The 19,734-nt window shown below is 43.0% G+C and overlaps 3 protein-coding genes across 4 annotated transcripts in view; all 3 read right to left on the bottom strand.

Moving 5' to 3' along the window:
- Positions 1-1,379: 1,379 nt before the first annotated feature.
- On the bottom strand, positions 1,380-7,805 carry LOC110000455 (heterogeneous nuclear ribonucleoprotein A0-like). Its single transcript, XM_065958818.1, has 3 exons — positions 7,655-7,805; positions 7,200-7,310; positions 1,380-3,248 (listed from the first exon to the last, which is right to left on the bottom strand). Exon 3 carries the CDS (start codon positions 3,045-3,047, stop codon positions 2,097-2,099), a length of 951 nt encoding a protein of 316 aa, XP_065814890.1. The 5' UTR covers positions 3,048-3,248; positions 7,200-7,310; positions 7,655-7,805; the 3' UTR covers positions 1,380-2,096.
- Positions 7,806-8,100: 295 nt separating this feature from the next.
- On the bottom strand, positions 8,101-9,818 carry LOC136176986 (heterogeneous nuclear ribonucleoprotein A0-like). The gene has a single exon (XM_065958819.1). It carries the CDS (start codon positions 9,744-9,746, stop codon positions 8,835-8,837), a length of 912 nt encoding a protein of 303 aa, XP_065814891.1. The 5' UTR covers positions 9,747-9,818; the 3' UTR covers positions 8,101-8,834.
- A 1,981-nt stretch (positions 9,819-11,799) lies between these two features.
- Positions 11,800-19,734, bottom strand: part of maea (macrophage erythroblast attacher, E3 ubiquitin ligase) — a 14,563-nt gene continuing 6,628 nt past the window's right edge. For both annotated transcript variants that reach the window (XM_020655741.3, XM_020655742.3), the window contains exons 5-9: positions 18,622-18,698; positions 18,042-18,150; positions 15,703-15,836; positions 14,607-14,802; positions 11,800-13,565 (exon numbers count right to left, since the gene is read on the bottom strand). In XM_020655741.3, coding sequence (XP_020511397.1) covers positions 13,470-13,565; positions 14,607-14,802; positions 15,703-15,836; positions 18,042-18,150; positions 18,622-18,698 — 612 coding nt within the window. In that variant the 3' untranslated portion in view covers positions 11,800-13,469. The remainder of the gene's footprint in view (positions 13,566-14,606; positions 14,803-15,702; positions 15,837-18,041; positions 18,151-18,621; positions 18,699-19,734) is intronic.

Raw genomic sequence — 19,734 nt, 5'->3', positions numbered from 1 at the left:
TGTCAGCCCTCAGGGGGGGCCCCTAATGGCCTGGGGCCCCGAGCGTTTGCCTGCCCTGGCTGTTCACGTAAATATGTATTTCAATTTAATTGTCAACATAATTTTAAAATCTGTTTTAACTTTATTCCTGACATTCGTTTATTCTCAATATATAAAAATCCACATGACTGTTTTTTTAGATTATTATAAAATGTAGGAATTTATTTTTTTAGATTAAGGATTGCATAATTTGCCAGTGGACTGTGATTAGTAGCCTTCATAGTTAGGCATGTTTACAGGAATAATAAACAGGTTTCATAAAGATAAGATGATTAATGGGGTTAAATAAATGTTTACTTGTTCCCCCTCCTTTTTCAGACACGTAGATTAAAGTAACTAGTGTTAGAAAGCTTATTTTGTATGATGCCTTTCATTGTTTGCACTTGTATTTTTTTCTGTATGTTTTTCTTGCATTCTTTTTTTTCTAATAAAAAATATACTTAATTCAATATTTCCTCAAAGTGCACAATGGAAAAGGAAAAACAAAATCTCATTATTTATTTCTCATCTCTGGCCCTGATCCTCTTACAGTAAAAACACAACTGTCCTCTGCAGGTCAACCACAGAAATGTCTGAACAGGTACCCAGAAGATATCATTAAATACCAATACGTGTGTTGTCTCCTGGTGAACATTTGTCCTCTAAGCCTCCAATCCGCTTTTGGAACTGAAAGAACATGTCAAGTTATAGTTTGGTCCAAAATAAACCTGAATGGGGCCACAGAAAGTCTTGGCATATTGTCGTCCTCAGAAACAGAGTAAGAGTGAGAGCTCTCACCAGTTTTCATTCTCTCTGACAATGAGCACAAAATCGAGAAACGTTGAAGGCTTCCTCCTGAGAAGGTCCCCTCCTCAAACTTTAAATAAAGATGAAGCTTCATTTAGCTCATAGTATGTTTTTTTAGACAACCTCCAAACAGGATTGGATGTGATTTGTAAAAAAGCAAGAGATGGGGAGCCTCACTACATGCATGAAAAATGCTACTGGAACTGAAATGCTGCACTAAATGTTTAGATTTAGACTAAAATGTGCATATTCGACCTTGTATTAAATGTGGTGCAGTGAATTAAAGGATTTTAAAGGCCAGACTGGATGTAGAATTGGAGGTATTTTCCTGAGAGTGGACACACTGATGCAGCTCTCATGATGATAATCAGGTGCATCAACCCAGATGTATTTTAAACCGGTATAAAATGGCCGACAGACTATAAAAGCCGGATTTTGAAGGCACACACTGCCCCCTGGTGGTTGCTTTAGGAAGCTCACCATCTGCTTAAAGAAAGAAAAAAGAGAGAAAGAAAAAAGGTGACCCACAATACTTGAAGCAATACTGCAAGTGATGGATTTTTCCAAACATTAAAAACTTTAATAAAAGCACAGTAAAACATAGGGGTAAACTGAAAACATGGATTTCAATTAAACGGTTTTAATCTAAACAAAGCCAGTAATGGGACGGGAAGAGATGGTTTGTTACAGTTAACAAAAAAAAAGAAAAAAGAATAACCCAAATAACAGGATGTGACATGTCTCCAAAAAAAAAATACTTTGTCACGTGTGTTTTGTTTTTTTTAAGATCAAGAAACTCAAGCAACCGAGTCCCATGCTGCCCGAAACTGCCACCCAAACTTCAATTAAAACCCTGAGTTCATGATGCAAAAGAAATAATATATATATAAACAAGACATTGTGGCTGGTTTGCAAGACAGAGACGCAGTGACCAGCTTTACAAATGGTTCAAAACAGAAAGTATTTCCCCAACATAACAAAAAGTACAATTCAATAAATCACAAATCTTAGTAGTAAAGTCCATTATGTGTGGAATAGGAGGGCAGATGGGATCCAGATTGGGGGGTGAGACAGGATGCAAGGGGGGGGGGGGACAGGACAGTCTCATTCATTCGGCGTGGGTGATGGGCTCTGCTCCCTTTAATTGAACTCAACAAAGACCCCCCTCACCCCCCCACCACCTGGGTGTAATGTGTGTTTAAATTCAAGTTCGTTGAAATCAGAAGTTTCCCCATGAACGTAAAAGAGAGAGAGGGGGGGTGTTAGGGGGACTAATAGCCACCAAATCCACCACCACCACCACCAGTCCCCCTGCTGTAGCCTCCTCCGGCCCCGCCTCTGTTGTTGTAGGGAGCCGGGGTTCTGTACGAGTAGTTGCCCCCCTTCATTGCGCCATAATTAGAGTGCTGCTGTCCATAGCCTTCCCCAAAGTCCCCGTTGCTGTACCCACCCCCCATCTGGTTGTCGTACTCTTCGTATCCCCCTCCGTAGCCGCCACCGTATCCACCACCTCCTCCTCCTCCTCCTCCACCACCACAGTTGTAACCCCCGCCGTACCCGTAGCCACCTCCGTAACTATTCCCGTACCCGCCGCCTCCTCCTCCTCCTCCTCCTCTTCCGCCGCCATAGTTCTGCATCCCTCTCCCTCGACCCCGGCCCATTCCTCTCCCGCCGCCGCCGCCGGTAGACATCTCCTGCTTGGTGAGGGCCTTCTTCACCTCCACCTTGTTCCCGTTGATGGTGTGGTATTTGGTCAGCACCGCTTTGGTGGCGGAGTCGTTGTCCTCGAAGAAGACAAAGCCGAAGCCCCTCTTCCTGCCGGTCTGCTTGTCGGAGATGATCTCGGCCTTCTCCACGGCGCCGAACTGGCAGAAGTACTCGGTGAGGTTTTCCGCCTCGATGTGGTCCTTCACCCCGCCGACGAAGATCTTCTTCACGTTCGCCACGATGTCCGGGTTGTTCGCGTCCTCCCGAGCGATGGCCATTTTCAACTCCACGGTTTTCCCGTCGACGACATGTGGCTTAGCCGCCATTGCTGCGTCGGCTTCCTCCGGCGCCGAGTAGGTGATGAAGCCGAAACAGCGGGACCGTCCCAGGGTCTGATTCTGGACCACCACGCAGTCGCTGAGGGCGCCGAACTGCTCGAAATGCGCCCGGAGGCCATCTTCCGTGGTCTCCACGTTTAGCCCCCCGACGAACAGCTTGCAAAGTTTCGCCGACATGATTGAATTTCTTCCGAGGATGGTTGCGCGAAAAAGACTGTCCCTCCTTCTTCTTCAATGTACGACGTCAGGGCGGGCTGTCGTTTCCCTGAGACGTATCAGTCGCTGATTGGTCGTCTTGAATAATTCAACCCCCTCATTGGCTCCCGGGCCAATCGAGTCCGTGCTGCCTTCAAGTGCTGTCGGGAATCTTGAGTTCAACTGGCGATGAGAAAGGGAAGCGTGGTTTTTTAACATTTTTTTTTGCCGGGTTCATTTTGTCGGAAGTACTGCACCAAGCACATTTATGTTACTACACTTCAAATAAAAACACGATATTTAAAGAATAGGTTAAAGTTACACAGTATATTCGATACTTATATAAACAAAATCAGCTATTAGTCCTCCATCAGTGTAATATACATGATTTCGTTGAATACAACAGAAGTCGACATTTTATCAGCTAGGATTTTAATTTGACTGACACCATTTTTCTTTTCAAGGAGACTTTCCTGATTAACAGAGCTGAAGCATTAAAAGAAATGCCTCCTAACAACTTACATATGACTTAAGACTGAAACTTGAATTGATACAGGAAACACATAACCTTTAACCTCTGACATGACATACAGGTGATGTCCCACAGAGGCGCTGCTTGTCAACAGGCAAGGCAGGCACCTGCTTGGGGGCCCAGGCCAGTAAGGGGCCCCACGAGGGCTGACAAACTTTAAACCACAGACAGCAATAGTTCAAACTGTGCAGGAGATGCGGGCCCCCGCATCTGACAGCACTCTTGTTGCCCTGCAGTGCTTATCGTGTATTATTCCTGTGAAAACCCATAAAGGAAAATGAAGAGGAATTATCCGCCTGGGAGGGAAAACAGCACCACAGTGTTTGGAGACAGACTCTAGAGTCCCACTTGTGTATGTTTTCCTGATTTTCGTCCAGGAAAGACAATAAAAATAAATACTCACAAGTTGTGCTCACACTGGCCTTCAACTCAAAAACACACTTAAAACATATTAAGCATCACAAACATAACTAAATAAATGTGTCCTTCTTTGTATCCGTAGCACAATGGTTAACAACTAAGACTGTAGGTTAGATCAGGGGTTCCCAAATCTGCTGGGCCGGCTAATCCAAGATTTAAATAACAATTAGTGTCAGTCCCCAAATAATGAGCGTTTCTTTGTTCTGCAAGTCTGAAAGCAAACTGAACATATTGAAGTGTTAAAACAAGAATCAAGGGAGCTCAGCATGTGTTATTTTTTACATCTCTGTAGACACAAATAAAAGATGGTTAAATCAGGTGTTCAGACTTTTTAGCTTGTGACCCTAAAATAAAGGGTCCCCCCCCCATCCCATTTTTCAAGACCAGCACAGTTTCAGTAGATCACAGTTCATCGTGAGTCTGGTTTCGCCCAAAGTTTCTGCCTCTTAAAAGTACGTTTTTTTTCTTGCCTCTGTAACTTTTGCTACATTTTGTGTCGTGCTCATGAAGGATTAACATCAAGGAAGGTCTTGTACCGGCTCCTTTGTAAAGTGTTTTGAGATTACATTTGGTATGAATTGGCACTACACAAAGGATTGATTGACTGATGTGCAAACTTACTTTAGTTTTTTTTGTGCCTTTATTGTAGAGATATGACAGCATACAGAACCAGAGATCAGGAAAGGAGCTACAGGCCCGGACTCGAACCCAGGCAGGACGCCCGCCTGGAGGACCACAGCCACCACACATGGGGCGTGCACACCAACCAGCGCCCCAGCATTTAAGTACTTTTACACATGAATTTAATTTTGAATTCACTTAATATGGATTTATCTGAATCGGAACGACTATTTGGATTCTCTTCTTTTTACAGAAATGGGTCAAATAAACAATTAATAAATAAACAAGAGTTTTGGGAACTTGTCTTTAATCCACCTGCCTAAAAAAATTAAAAAAGATCCTGTTCCAAGGTGTTTCCCAACCAGTATTAAAGACTCCACATAAAGTCGCTGCATGTTGAAACAGGCTGCCATTGTTTGAACCAGGACCAACAGTAACCGCCTCCAACCGCCATGTCTGAAATGTATAACCTGGACGTGAAAACAGAAGCCTTCAGGACGCCGTGTCACTATTCAAATCAGATTTCTGGTGGGACACTCGAGATTTACTGGGCGCCTTCTCTTTCTCTGATCAAAGTTTAAAGTGGTGTCCTTGGACCGTGCAAACCAGAAGGCTGTAATTTGATCCCGACAGAAGGTCGTACACAAGGATGGACTGGCCAAGTGTTCACACTCACATCTGACCTAACAGATGGCATGCTGCATTCACACCCTTTGACCAATCGGACACTATTCTTCTTCTCCCACTCACACTGAGCGTCCATGGGGAGACCCCGGTGGAGAATGATGGCCGAGGTGTAAAAGCCCCCTGGTACCCCCCTTAGCTAGTCCTTCAGGTCCAATCCATATACTGAATTTTCAATTATCCTTAAGTCTTAGTGGGACAATACCATTATTGTACCAGTAACATTACCTCAGCCCAGCCAAGCTTCAAACGCCCCCGGTTATATACTCAGGTGTCTGTATTTCAAGATGGCTGAATTAAACTTGTACAATCATTCATGTAATATATTAACCCCTTCAGGTTACACATGCAAGAGCATAATCCAAAATGGTAAAAAAGTAACATAAGTCTTTGTGTATAAAAATAATTTATTAAAATTCATAGATAAATAAAAAAAACACAGCCAACATTATGAGACGTTTCCTTCACCTATGAGATCAACCACCATTTTCCTAAAGGAGGTAAGAGAAGAGACAGGTAAAAACGTCAAACTTCCATCACCAGCTCGAGCACCATGCACCTCCCCTTTTAATTTAAATGGAGCGATAACCTCTGGATGAGCTTCAGGTCAGTCCAGCACGAATGCAGCTGACTTTAATATAAAATTGACAAATTTTGTAATTAAATGACCAACAGGCGTTTAATTACTACCATGATTATGTAAAAGGACTGTCAGGATTAACTAGTTTAAGAAATGCACACCAAGAAGCTCTCATTTGAGGGATTTATTGATGAGTTGCGTGTCCAATTTGCATTTTTGGATCCAGCACCTACTGAGGTGTGTGCGTTTTTTGATGGAGCAACTTGTTAATCACAGTTAACCAAGAGCTGACAATAATGCATTAAGATTTTTATGAATGTCTCAAAACAGAAGTAATAAACGCTCCATTAAACTCTTATCTACATCTGTACTGAGCTCTATTTCCCCATGTTTAATTTAATGTCTTAACGTTTGACCTACCTTGATGTCAAGATAGAAGCAAGCTGCAAGCACCGTAATAAACTTCAAAATAAAAGCCTAGCATTTTTCCTTATTGCAACATAGCTGCATGTAAAACACTGATTAATGAGGAGATTAACTATTGAAATTAAAAGTGCTTGTTACTTGACAGCCCTAGTAAAAAAAGTAGTCACCCCTAACACCAATTGGTTTGTTTAAGGACTGTTGAGCAACCTGTCCTGCATCACAGTCCAAGGAAAAATTCAACCTTGGAAAAGAAACCACAGTTTGGTCGCATAATGTTTAAACTTAAGCTAACTTCAGTTAATGTGCACATCAATTGTCTTAAGGTCGGCTACAAAGCTTTCCACAGACTATTAGGTCCCACTTTGAGTGTTAATTCTGAAAGCAACCAACTTGCGGCCTTAGGCTCTGAATGCAATGCATCATAAACAAAGACAATAAAGACTATTTAAAACACCAAATTTTAATAAAGCATTATTTTATTTTGAAAATCCACAGTGCCCAAAGTGCAAACACTGCTCCCATCCTCTGGGTCAGTACTCTAAAGGGTTCAGGAAGTAAAGCAATGATTAAAAAGAAGAAAGAATAACGTTAAGCTGAACATGATTTTAAGTTTTCCACAGCAGAGATCAACACCAAGAGAAAACCTGTGATGAGGGATTAAAAGCTTCACTTTTAAGGGCTCCCATGGTAAACATTTGAACCACTGTCCTCCATGCTTAATTCCCCTGAAGTATCAGTAATTATCCGACTTGCACTTGGGCACTGTGTCATCAAAACTCACCCTGCAAACATTTCAGAAAAACCATGTTTAGACCCATTTAAAAAGCACCACACTTTGGGAACCGTTTGTTTTGTGAAAACTTGACTTCACCTGAGGGGGAGAAGGCACCACCGCTCTCCGGTAAACCCCCGCCAGTGTGGAGACAACACACCCCATCATTTGCAGGGTGATGTCCTCGTTGCCCAGGTTACCCATTGCACCCTGGAGGAGACGGGAGAGAAAGAGAGTGAGTACGCTGTACAGAGTAAGGGTCACAGGAAGAGACACCAATGTAATTGTTCCAGTTGTAATAGTTTCAGTTAATTGTGGAGCAAAATGTGGGTCCCCGGCGACCCACTTTAAGAGTAAATTAAAGGTCAAATTCAGTAACCCCTCCCCCGTTTTTGGTTATTTTAATATTAGCTATATAAAGGCGCATTGAGCTATGATTAAGGCGTCAGATAAGTTGATTAAAGGTAAAATAATGGCACACGTGTGCACCATCGCCATGAGGTTTACCATACATAGTTGACCAACACAGAGTGAAGACAGGTTGATTTACATACCTAGGTTGCTGGATGTGGATATCCTAAAGAGATATTTCAGACTCCTATGACAATCGACCCCAGGTAATCAACAGGGTCTTGATGTAGCCTACAAACAAACTGCTACGGCTATATTGGCTGGGATAGCCTACAGGAATACGAGTAAGAACACCTAAATGTAGGAATAATCAAAGGTAAATAACAGAGCCCTCCAGTCCACATAGATACGTATTCAATATGTAAAGAATTAAAGATGTGGTTAATTAGCAAAGGTAAGTTGAATAAAACATGGTCAAACCCTACAAAGCCTACATGCATTGGCTGTGGGTAGACTACAACCATTCATATCACCCACCTGAGAGTAAGGGATAAACTGTGGGATGAACTAAAGGTCAAGATGATGGCACTTTTAAAAAACCTGTGGACGAACTTGAGGAAGCCTGGTTAAATAAGTAAAATAACTAAGCTAAGTGGTATAACGTTTTATTTAAAATGAACATACATAAGCATACCAAAAAGTAGTTTGACAGTAGGTTTTGTTCTCCAGACATGAAAGTATACAATATACATTGGATACCTGCTACAAGTAATGAAAAATGAACAATATTTAAGGTTGAAACTATAACTACGCGTAAGGTTTGAGAACAAGGTTTGAGGGGGTAAGGAAACAAGGAAACTGGATCCTGCAGTGTCACGGTTCCCGCCTTTTTGTTGAATGATCCAGGTAAAAAAATAATTACAATTTTTTTTTTTAAAGTAATGAAAACCACAAAACATGCTTTCTCATCCTCATACAATGAAAACACACCTAAAGTTTATAATACCAGAAAAAAACAAAACTAATTAAAAAAGTACAAATATTAGGGATACTTGTCAGCAAATATGAACGCAAATAAAAAATAGTCAACTCTATAAACGACAACTACATAATAAAGGAAGAGGTTTATTCTTCATAACATGTCCTAGTTGATTTTGGGAACAACAGCTGCTCGTTATTTATCAGGCTTTCTGGGAAGTGACCTTCCTACCTGTTCGGGCTTTTGAGAGGGGCGGTCTCTGTGACCGTATCTGGAGTTCACGGCAGACGCCCCGTTATTCAATTTGAGTTTGGCGTCCAAATCCTGGTTGGAGGTAACCTATGGCAGGGGGGGAGATGAGGGGGGGGCTGGTGTAGGTTGTTTTTTTTCTTCCTCAGTCTTATCTAGTAGCCGCCGCCGCCGTAGCCTCCCCTCGGGTATCCGCCTGCACCGCCTCTGTTGTAGGGAGCAGCGCTCCTCTGACCCCCGAATGGCGGCCCCTTCATCGGGCCGTAACCAGAGTTGTGCTGGGCGTAGCTGCTGCCGAACTCGTTGTAGCCGTTTCCACCACCGTAACCACCGCTCTGGTCTCCGTAGCCACCCCCGTACGGTCCGCCATAACCTCCGTAGCCACATCCGCCGCCACCGTTCCCATAGCCTCCGCCATTTCCGTAGTTGTAGTTCCCGCTGTAGTCCCTGCCGCCGCCGTAGCCATTTTGATTCCCCCTCATGCCTCGGCCCCGGCCTCCTCTGGGGGGCATCCCGCTTCTGTTGGCCGCCTGCATCTCCTGCTTGGTGAGGGCTTTCTTCACCTCCACTTTGTGTCCGTTCACGGTGTGAAACTTCACCACGACGGCTTTGTCGGCGGCGTCGTGATCGGTGAAGTAGACAAAGCCGAAGCCCCTCTTCTTCCCGGTCTCCTTCTCCGAGATCACTTCGGCCTTCTCGATCTCTCCGTACTGGGAGAAGTACTCGTTCAGGTGGTACTCCTCGATGTCGTCCTTTAAGCCGCCGACGAAGATCTTCTTCACCTTGGCGAGGGCCTCCGGTTTGTTGGCGTCTTCTCTGGCGACGGCCCGCTTCACCTCGACGTCGCTGCCGTCGACCGTGTGCGGCCTGGCGCCCATCGCGGCGTCGGCCTCCTCCGGCGAGGAGTACGTGACGAAGCCGAAACAACGGGACCGCTGCAGCTGCTTGTTCACCACGACCACGCAGTCGGTCAGCGTGCCGAACTGCTCGAAGTGCTTCCGCAGGCCATCGTCGTCGGTGTCCACGTTGAGCCCGCCGACGAAAAGTTTGCAAAGCTGATCACTCATTGTCGTAAAAGACTGTTGAAGACGTTCGTAGCGACTAGCAGCGTGCACACGAAGCTTAAGATGGCGGACTTGGAAGAACGCAGTTTTCTTTATAGCGGCCGCGCGGTGACGTCACACACAGCTTAGCATGCAGTTACGCCTCTTCCGGTGTTGTGTCGAATATTGCTACCCATCGAACTGTGCTACCACGAGGCTCCGTTTCGTCCCATCGAGAGATACTTCCTCTGAAATGTGAAATTAAGATTTTTGTTGTAGAGTTTTAAAACATGCGCCCCGTCTCCTTGATGTGCTGATGCAGCGAGTAGTGATTTTTTTTTATTACAGTGATTCTGCACTATTTGTCTGGAGATTATGGATACACTTCCACTGACATTTCTAATAATAAAGTACATAAAAACTTGCTCCCCATAATCTAACAATGTATATAAAGTTAGAAGGGAAAAATAAAGGTATTTTGTTCTGTTAGCATTATAAGTTACGGGATACGCATAGCTTCTGCTACCGTTTTGCGCTATGGTGGCATTTTTCGACAAGGTAGCACATCCCGACATAACACCGGCTTGGGGCTTTTTTTTTTCTTACTAACAAAGGACACGATTTTCTGCTATAAACGTTGAAAACGAACGTTTTAAACTTGAGAAAATACGACATGTGAAACAAATATATATTGCATTTTCTAAATCACAACGAAATATTGTTGCTTAGTGTTCGTGTTACGTCACGTGGTATTAAAAGCATGGTGAGAATAGTTAATCTGATATTTATACAGATTGCACCATACAAAAAACCTGAAAAGATCACTTTTGAATGGCAGAATTATTGACTTTCTTTCGGTATTTGTGCCGATTTAGAGCTCTGAAGTCGAGTGATTAAAAGGCTCTAAGTCGAGGTCGGGGGATGGGGACAGCATGGGTACAAAGCACAGTCCCAACCAACAATCAGGGGAAATAGGATTACCTGTAGGTCTTATAAGATCCCCAGTTCATTTAAGGTGGGGTTATATTGTGGAAGAGGTTGAGAACAATGATATTATAGTGGACTGTAAAATGTTTGAATATGTTTAGGACTAAAACTGAATAGTTTGGGTCGAAATGCAACAAATATAAAAACATTGATATACCACCACTTCTGTTGGTTTTGAAACAACTCGTCTTTCATTCACTGATTCAAGAGCTAAACAATAATGCTTTTCCGTTCATATATCTGTGATTACATTATTTTGACTTTCAGGCTTTGGGAGGGGGGGATGGGGACAGTTTATGACGTAACACCACTGGGCCCTAAGAAAACAAAAAAATAGGATTTTCAACATGTTTCGATGTTTTAGAGACAGGTAAAAACATCAAGTTGAAGCCCTTGAAAAGGAGGAAAATCTTGAGGTTGTATAGACAATCTATGTTTGCAAACTCATGACATCATTAAGGATATTTTTTAATTACAGATTTTGAATTTAAGAGTCAGTCGTTCCGATTCTTCTTCAGTCTTAAAGGAGAAATCTGTTTCGCCCCTGTTGTGTCATATTTTTTTCCCCCCATGCATATAAATAAAATCCACATGTTGAGATAAGTAATGTGCAGTATGGTATATATATATATATGTCATGTAGAGATCTCAGGAGGGGAATCCCATTTGCACTGATAAACTTAGATCATGATTGAACACTGGATAGTTTATACTAAGGTCTTTAGGTGAGAACCTTTTTTTAATCAATGAAAACATTCAGATATATGTTGATTTGTCTGCCACATTTCTTTTTTTGTTCTTAAACTGGGTCCCTTGGGGGGTCCACAGATTCCTTAGAAACAAGCGGGGGGGGGCTCCAACGAAAAGAGTTTGGGACGCTCTTAAAAGAATGCTGACCTCTTCAAACAATGGAGGTGTAGTTTCAGGTGAAAGACCCAACACTTGGTTGTATTTCCATGTGAACAGACACCGCAGTGCATCGTTAACCGTGTTAACCCCCCCACACACACACTCACACACAGTTGATGGTAATGTTGACTGCAGACACCACAGAGCTCAGCACACATTGAAAGTAAAGAAACGCTGAGAGCAAAGTTCACCGAAATCTTTATGAGACATTTTTTTCTGTCCTCTCATGAAACATTCCCTTTATCTAGTCTACCAACAAGAACACACAGGACAGTCTGTGTCTTTACAGTTACACTTCCAACTCACTGATGGACACAAATGAGGCAACTTTTGGTTTGTCAATGAACAGAAGAAAATGGAAGAAATGGAAGATGTTGACCGGTGCGTGTCGGGGATCAAATGTTTTACAATTGGGCAGTTATTGTGCGTTAGCTTTCACTGAAGTCAACCTTGGACATGTCGTTTTCTCTCCACGTTCCCAGTCCATACGTCGTCCACGTCAGGTTCTCAGCCAAAGAGGGCGAATTGTGTGTTTATTTTTTTGCATGACCAAAGATTTCTATAAAAGTCTGCATGAAAAGTCCGGATCAATGTGCCGCCCCTTAATGCATGTTGTATTCTGTGTTAAAGCCGTCTTAGTGGTTTAATGCAGTGCAAACCCTTTGGAGTCTCAGTGCCATGAGGAGCTTTAGCAGAATGTGAGACTGAGAGAAACAAAAATATCCGGGCATTGTACATTAGCAGAAATGACCCGGGGCGACGTCAATCCTAAAAACCAGAACACGTTCACTGAAATGTTCCATTCTCACTGAAGAGTTAAAGGAGGAAAACGCTGACGAGAACTGAAATCAGTAAACCTCAAACACAAAAGGAAGACAGTTGGTTTAATCATAAAAAACATCAAATATGGTTTAGTGTGAGTATTGCCCTACATGTCATTACGGTAGTTTTGACCCCATAATGAGTGAAAGTTTGTTTGAAACTAACAGCGTCCTCAGAAGTTAACCAGAGGAGACTGTGGACTAAATCAGGTGACAAGAAAAGACTCGCTTCACACTTTCTTTGCGATTTAACGTCGTCAACTTTTCCAGAAACCCTGAATCTTACACACGAGGATGATCACTTCCTAACTAATATTTACACTTGAGAAGGAGCCCACTGCGGTCCAAACCGGGCTCCGGTTTCACAGCCGAAGACGGGGAAATGCCAAAAAGGGAGTTAAAAAGTCGCGTTTATCGCATTCCCTGAACATAAGCCCACAAAAACAACATGGCCAGAAGACGAGATGTGAACAGCATGCATCACAGAATGAGATGCTACTTAAAGACTGGGAGGTCAGCCATGTTTGTCTGAAAAAGGGTCACATGTTAATCTGGTTAATGAAGCGACACAACGCCGTCCTGCCACAAAAGAAAATACCACTAGTAGAAGGAAAAGCTCAACGTAACCTCAACAATTTTTTATTTGTTGTAGTGAAATCAAATCTCTACCTATCATCTGTCTCGGCCCGCTTGTGGAGCGAGAGACAGAAAGATAATCACGTCGATCGTCCGTGTGCTTGAAAGGAACGACTCCTCGTTATCTAGCCACATCTAAAACAGTCTAAAAGGAGAGTCGTCCAGTTTCTGTGTGATCACACATGGGAGGGTGATGAGCCGTCGTCCATCATGAATTGAGAGGAGGGGGTTGTGTGATACGTTGGATGTGTCTGTGATGGGGAGGCGGGGGGGGGGGGGGGGGCACTGGATCACAGCTCCACGGGTGGCTCTCTCTTTGAGTCGGCCGGGTCACAGATGATGAATGACGGCCGTTTTCAATCATGTTAATGATCAGACGGGGGGATCTGAGTGATCACATGATGTAGACCTTCTCAGCCTGAGAGAAGCTGAAGACTTCTTTGGTTCTGGGACAAACCACTTTGTCATCTTGGCGGATGGACAGAAGGGACTGAAAGAGAGGAACAGAGAAGAATTAAGTCAAAGAAAAACTGTTTTATTTGACTTTTTATTTCCTCTTGGCCGTGATAAAACGTGTTATGATCTAGAGATGGATACCATTACTCGAGTACTCGTTGTCAACGTCTTTAGTCGAGCAACGTTTCAGTAGCCACACACGTGTTAATTAAAGCTTAAGGCCAACTCAGGTACCATCACGTAAGAATAATAAAATATGTTTTTTGTATAGCAACTAGTGATGAAGTGCTCAAAATAAGTCTTGGTTTCCAGAACACTTTGAAGGTCTCAGTCTCAGACTGGGCGGACTCTGGAAATTAACCCAAGATCAGCCAAGACCACCACTGATCGGCTATTTTTCCACGTCATCACTGTGATTAGAAGGAAATCTTCCTTTTTCTAAAATAACAAATAACTTCAACGGCCGCAACCTTCCCGGTGTTACGGTGTAAGTAAGTGACACACAAGATGATGATTTTTCAGAGATATTAATGGTCTTGGTCTTGTCTCGGTTAGTTTGGTCTTGACTACAGCACCTTTTGAAAACACAGTTACAAAGAAGTCATGATGCAAAGAGCAACATGCACCATGTCAGCCGTGAGCAGAAAAAATGATGTCTGCAGGTACTTTGGAAAAATACAAAATTAAATAAAAATTTGGCGATTAAAGTGCAAAAATAGTGGCATTACATTAAATATCACTGAAATACTAGTTGGATACTTAAAGCACGAGGAGAAACCCGCGGACACGAACAGGCACTCTCACATCACATCATTTACTCGCCCTGTTAGGCGTTTGTCGAGCTGGAGGACAAGTCACCATCACAGCGAGCGTGAGCTGTGAGAGTGGAAAGGTGTTTGAGGAGAGAGCGGGGCTGATCTGAAAAGTGTCCTCAAAGTGGCTGTAACTAAAGACTCGTGGACAGATTTCAACGTGGAGCTCTGTTCACAGTGGGTTTTTTGTCATTTGCTAATAATGAAGCACTCGTTCATGAGGTAATGAGAGCACTCACTGTCCAGCCGTATTATGTACTTACATTGTATCCATAGACATATCCATTAGGAAGCATCATGGGAGGGTTGTTTTCGTTCATGACCTCCCCAGAGATCTTACACACTAGTCTGGAGTTAGCACAGTGGGCCATAGGTAGCGGCTGGGCCAGCTTGTTGAGGGATTTACTGCAGACTGGGCAGTCTGGGTTCTTGGATGTACCGTCCTCCTTGTAGCACTGACTGAAACGGGTGTAGAAGTTAAGGAACACATCGTGTCCATATCGGGTAGATTAACTTTGGCCTGTACGAGTGAAGGAAGGAAAAGGTTGTCAATGCTGTGATGCCTCTTTTCCGCTGAATGGTAAAACTCTTCTTCATTGTTTTCAAGTTGCATACAAGCAGAGCTGTTACTAAAAGGTGAAATGAAAAGACATCTTACTGCTGGTTGTTGTGAGGAAAAAGTCCTTGACGTGAAAGCGGTTTTCACTCATGTAGGGCTTTCACACTAGCAGAAATCTCCTGAAAAACTCAGGATGTTTGCAGGAGGAGCTGTATGTGTTAACGCGTATGTGAATGTGTTTTCCGGAGTGCAGATGTGAAAACAGCTATGCACTACTGAAAATATCTAGATCATTTAAGGAGGATTCCCCCTGAAATCCTCCTAATCTGATTGTTCACACATACACCTCACAGAGGGAGACTATCCCTGTCAGCGGGGCGAGACATGACGTAAAAAGGAGGACGTGGAAGTGGCTGAAGAAGCAGCAGACGCTATAATGAGAATATTTGTCTTTCTATCAGTGCTGCGTGTAGTTGAACAGAATCTCAATGTGAACTAAAGAGTGGAGAAAACATAATGCAGCAGGTTAATTATGTGCATATCTTGCAGACAGTGAATGGTCGTGCATCGATCACAGGGAATAAACATCGGGGATTCAATCTGCAGTGGAGCAAGAGCAGAACCTGATACCAGGAACAAGTTGAGCCAAGATGTACGATGCAGCAGAAGTGACCACATACAGATTCAGGAACTATACAATAACTGGCTCTTTGTCATCCTTTGGAAAGCTGCCTGATGAACTCCAAAGGCCAGAAGTTTTCTGTTACTGTAGTTGGTATGAAGTAAGTATGGAAGGATACGGTGTCTTTATGGCAGACAGTCCGGCCTGCAGGGTGATAGTGAACACAGAGTTGTTTCCCAGCTGGTGCAGTCTGTAGTTGTCATATCGAAACTGCTGGATCAGCATCTTCCAGCGGGCTGGATCCAAAAGATCCTGATGGGGAACAAAGATGAAGATACAGAAGAGAGAGTTACATAACGCACATTTATAGACAAACAACAAACGACCCAGTCATTTTAAAATCAGATCAGGTTCAAACAGCATTTTTATATCTAAAATACATCTGGATACACCGGAGTCACTTTAGCACTTCTGTTGGGGTGACAAGCGTGTTGATCCGACTTTAAAGTGTGGAGCTAGACACGATGCAGTGCGTTGACAGGTTGACAGAATGGTCACTTTCCGTGCTACAGCGGTAATAAAAAACGAACACAAAACGCACCATGCTTAAATATCCAGTGGATTTCCAGAGAGTAATCAAGGCTGTTTTTTGCAACTAATGTCAGCACGTAGCACCGCTCCATGGACGACCTCGGAGTCACAGACCCCTGCTGGACGTCCTTCATTGTTGCCCTTTGTTTCACATTCTTCTTCTTCGTTCAATTTATAAGCGGGCTACACTGTGTCGCCCTGTTATGATGTCACTATTATGTATCGCCACCCCGCTTACACTCTGCATACCAAGTAAGGGTACATGTTGGCTGTGAAAACGCAAGTAACATCAGGGTTTACTGACCAAACTAGACCGCTTGGTGGAAAAGGGACTACAGCGCTGAGTAGAGGAATTAAAGAAACACAAAGAAAAACACAGGGGTAAAAATAAACCCACATTTCAGCTCTTACAAATGTAAACTGCATCAAACAGCCGACTTGTCTCAGTTACTCTCGGCAAAGCAAACAGACAGTAGCCCAGTAATCACCAGCGACAGGTTAGTAAACGATTTCAAGCTTTCAGTTCAACAAGCTTTGTGTCGGTTTGTTTTCAGCAAACACTGATTAACAGCTCTCTGCTAACTGAACACAGCTGTGAGTTTTCACTACAAAGAGTGCTTTAATACTTTTCCTAAATTACACTTTATCCTTGAATCATCATCATGAGTGAAGCTGTTTTGTAAATGTAAATATGGCTTTTAGTTTTAACACTAGTGTCAGACAAAAGGAAATTGAGTGTTTGATTCCACCTGTGAAATGAAAACTGATCATGATGTCACCTGAGGGGAAAGCAGCTACCCAGGGACACATTTAAACGAGCTCAAAGGTCTTGACCTGCCCTGATGAAATAAAGGCAGTTCATCCACTTTCCCTCCGAGTGCCTTTGACCTCTTCAACAATGTCTAAATTGGATCCCCACACTGAAGAGCACCAGAGGGATATATTATTTCCAACACTTTGTTTCAAACATTTTTCTACACCTTCGCAGCACTCAGCACTCTCACTGAGGAGCTTAAGAGGTCATTTAGGTATTTCTGAGAAAGACAACAGGCGCCCTCTGGTGGCCAGTCTTCAGCACTTCCTCTGCTTGAAGAAATAAAGATACAGACCTTTAAAGTGAATGATCCTTTTGAACAGTAGACAGGTATATATTGTGTTTATGGTTTATATCAAGTCCACACAGTCACATGATTCAGTTTACATGCATGTTGGGTGACCGGTCAGCTTTAATATAAAAGTCTTTATTTTCTTTCTAGTTAAGTCAAGTTTGAGATAATGACTTCTTAAATGGTATGAACACAGATTATTCTACAACAACTTCACTTGTTTGTTTGTTTCAAATGACTCTGAATGTGTATTAAAAGGTCCCATATTCTTCTTCTTCTGGTTTTATCTGCTCTTTAGTGTGTTTTCTAAGTGTCCTGTTCATGTTTAGTCACATCTATTTGCAAAAATTCAAAGTCTGCGGAAATGTGTCTTCTCCTACCTCCTCCTGTTAGCTGTAGCGTTAGCTGCATGTAACGCTCGGTTCTAGCCCCCCCTCCATAAAAAATTGTCAGTGTGACGTCATTGTCAGTGTGAGATCACTGATCTAAGCCCATTGGCTCGTTGTGGCAAGCCCAGCAGCTCATGTTGAAATTTCCGAGACGCGTGCTGAGCAACTGACCAATAACGACAGAGCGGATCGGCAGACCAATCAGAGCAGACTTGGCCCACGTGGGGTCTAACAGTGTGGGCTCAACAGAGTGTAGCTGACGGACTCAGAGCGTAGAGGGAGCAAAAAGGAGCAGCTCATGAAAACAGACACTTTTTTTTATAACTTTATCTATTGTGAACGTACAAAAGTAGGAACATAGATTAAATATATGAACCCCAAAAAGGGCAGAATATGGGCTCTTTAATACTTGAGAACACTTGTGATTTTACCTTGTAAGGGGAGATATGCGTGTCTGATGGGAAGGCCAGCATGCCCATCACCTGCCGAACCTCATCCAACTGCCCGCCCTCTGCTTGGCTGAAGTGCTTCCTCGCGTGTCTGACATTAACAAAGACACAAAAAGATGTTTGTTTAGATTTAAAGTGAAATACATGTCACGTCCTTTAATATGTAAATATAAGTGCTGTCAATCCATAAAAACATTTCATTTTGGTTGGTTGTATTAGAGGTTATAAGCAGTCTGTTGCAACAAAAGAGTTGATTTAATAAATTTTGGTGACACCCAATCCATTTTCAATATCAACCCAGGATGCCAAATTCATGTGAAAACGGCTCTAACATAAGAGGAGGAGACAGTTTTTCTGGTTGGCTCAGATGTTCAGGTTCTTCTCAGGTGCCAGTATTAAAGTCAGATCGTCCAATTATAATGTATAATCTACGTATGATCATGCTGCGTGGGGAGCGGGACACATGTTTCAGTTTATGATGAGTCACTGGGTCGCAGTTTTCTCTCTCTGCTGTGAGTCTGCATTACAGTTGATCATAAATGCAAAGTGAGATGTCCAGTACCTGACTGCGTCCATGCGTTTGTTCTGTCTGATGAGCTCGATGAACTCCTGGATTCTCAGGCTGAACTCAAGGCAACTCTGCAAAAGAAAGAGAAAAGGACGCCGCGGTGAGTGACTAAAGTTCTGCATGATCTGTAAAGTTTCCTTTTATGCCTGATTAATGAACCTTCAGAGCAGGCGAGAAACGGATCCCTTCAAAACAGCTCCTGCAGTGCTGGCAGATTTTCAAGCTGGCATTAAATATTTTATCATCAAATGGATTTTTTGAGAGGAAAAAAAAAAACACATTCACACGAACACTGCGGCTAAAAGAAGCCTGTTTGAACTGAGACTCACCTGTTTGCACACTGAGCTTCAGCTGATTTATCTAACGCTCTCACAAGAGACAAAAACTGAGATATCTATCTGAACACAAGCTTTCAGGACCAGTGACACAAACATATGAACATGCAGTCATTAGTCAAAAGGTTGACTTTATAATTTAGAGTCAACTGATAGATAATAACAACAGAAGAAGGATGTTTGAACGGTTAACAAGTCTTTCTTTGATGGTTGTGTAGAAACATTAAACAAGAAAGTATTTCTCCAACTATGCCAAAATCAACATCATGAATTACAGCCTGTCCACTAACGGTGCTGGCAGCGCTCACAACCTCAGTTTCAGAGCGCTTCTCACCAGCGCTTATTGTTGCTAGGTCACAGAAGTTAACCTCCACCTCCCTCTGTAATAACCGTTAGGTGTGTTTACATAACTCAGTGTTTACTTTCAACATGAAAACAATGTAAATGAATCATGTCCTGACATCAGCAGCACTTCTCCACCTGGAAACTGTTCCCTCCAAAAGACGAGTCAGATTAGTTTCTAGTTTCTATTGTTGTTGACAAAGCCGATATTAGAAGCCCCGCCCCTCATGGATTTTGATTGGTCAGTGAGGGAGGAGTGGTCTTGTGGACCTTTACTTTGAATTTCTTGCATAGCTTATATTGAATATTGTTCCTTGCTTTGTATCACATGGCCTGTCAGGTGACCTCAGGGGTTGTATATATGTGGAGGTGTGTCTAGTACTCACTTGTGAAGGGCCAGGGTCCGAAACGTTACATGTGGTGATATTTC

This window comes from Labrus bergylta, chromosome 9 (genome assembly GCF_963930695.1).
Source record: "Labrus bergylta chromosome 9, fLabBer1.1, whole genome shotgun sequence".
NCBI classification, from domain to species: Eukaryota; Metazoa; Chordata; class Actinopteri; order Labriformes; family Labridae; genus Labrus; species Labrus bergylta.
This window is presented reverse-complemented; position numbering and strand designations above follow the sequence as displayed.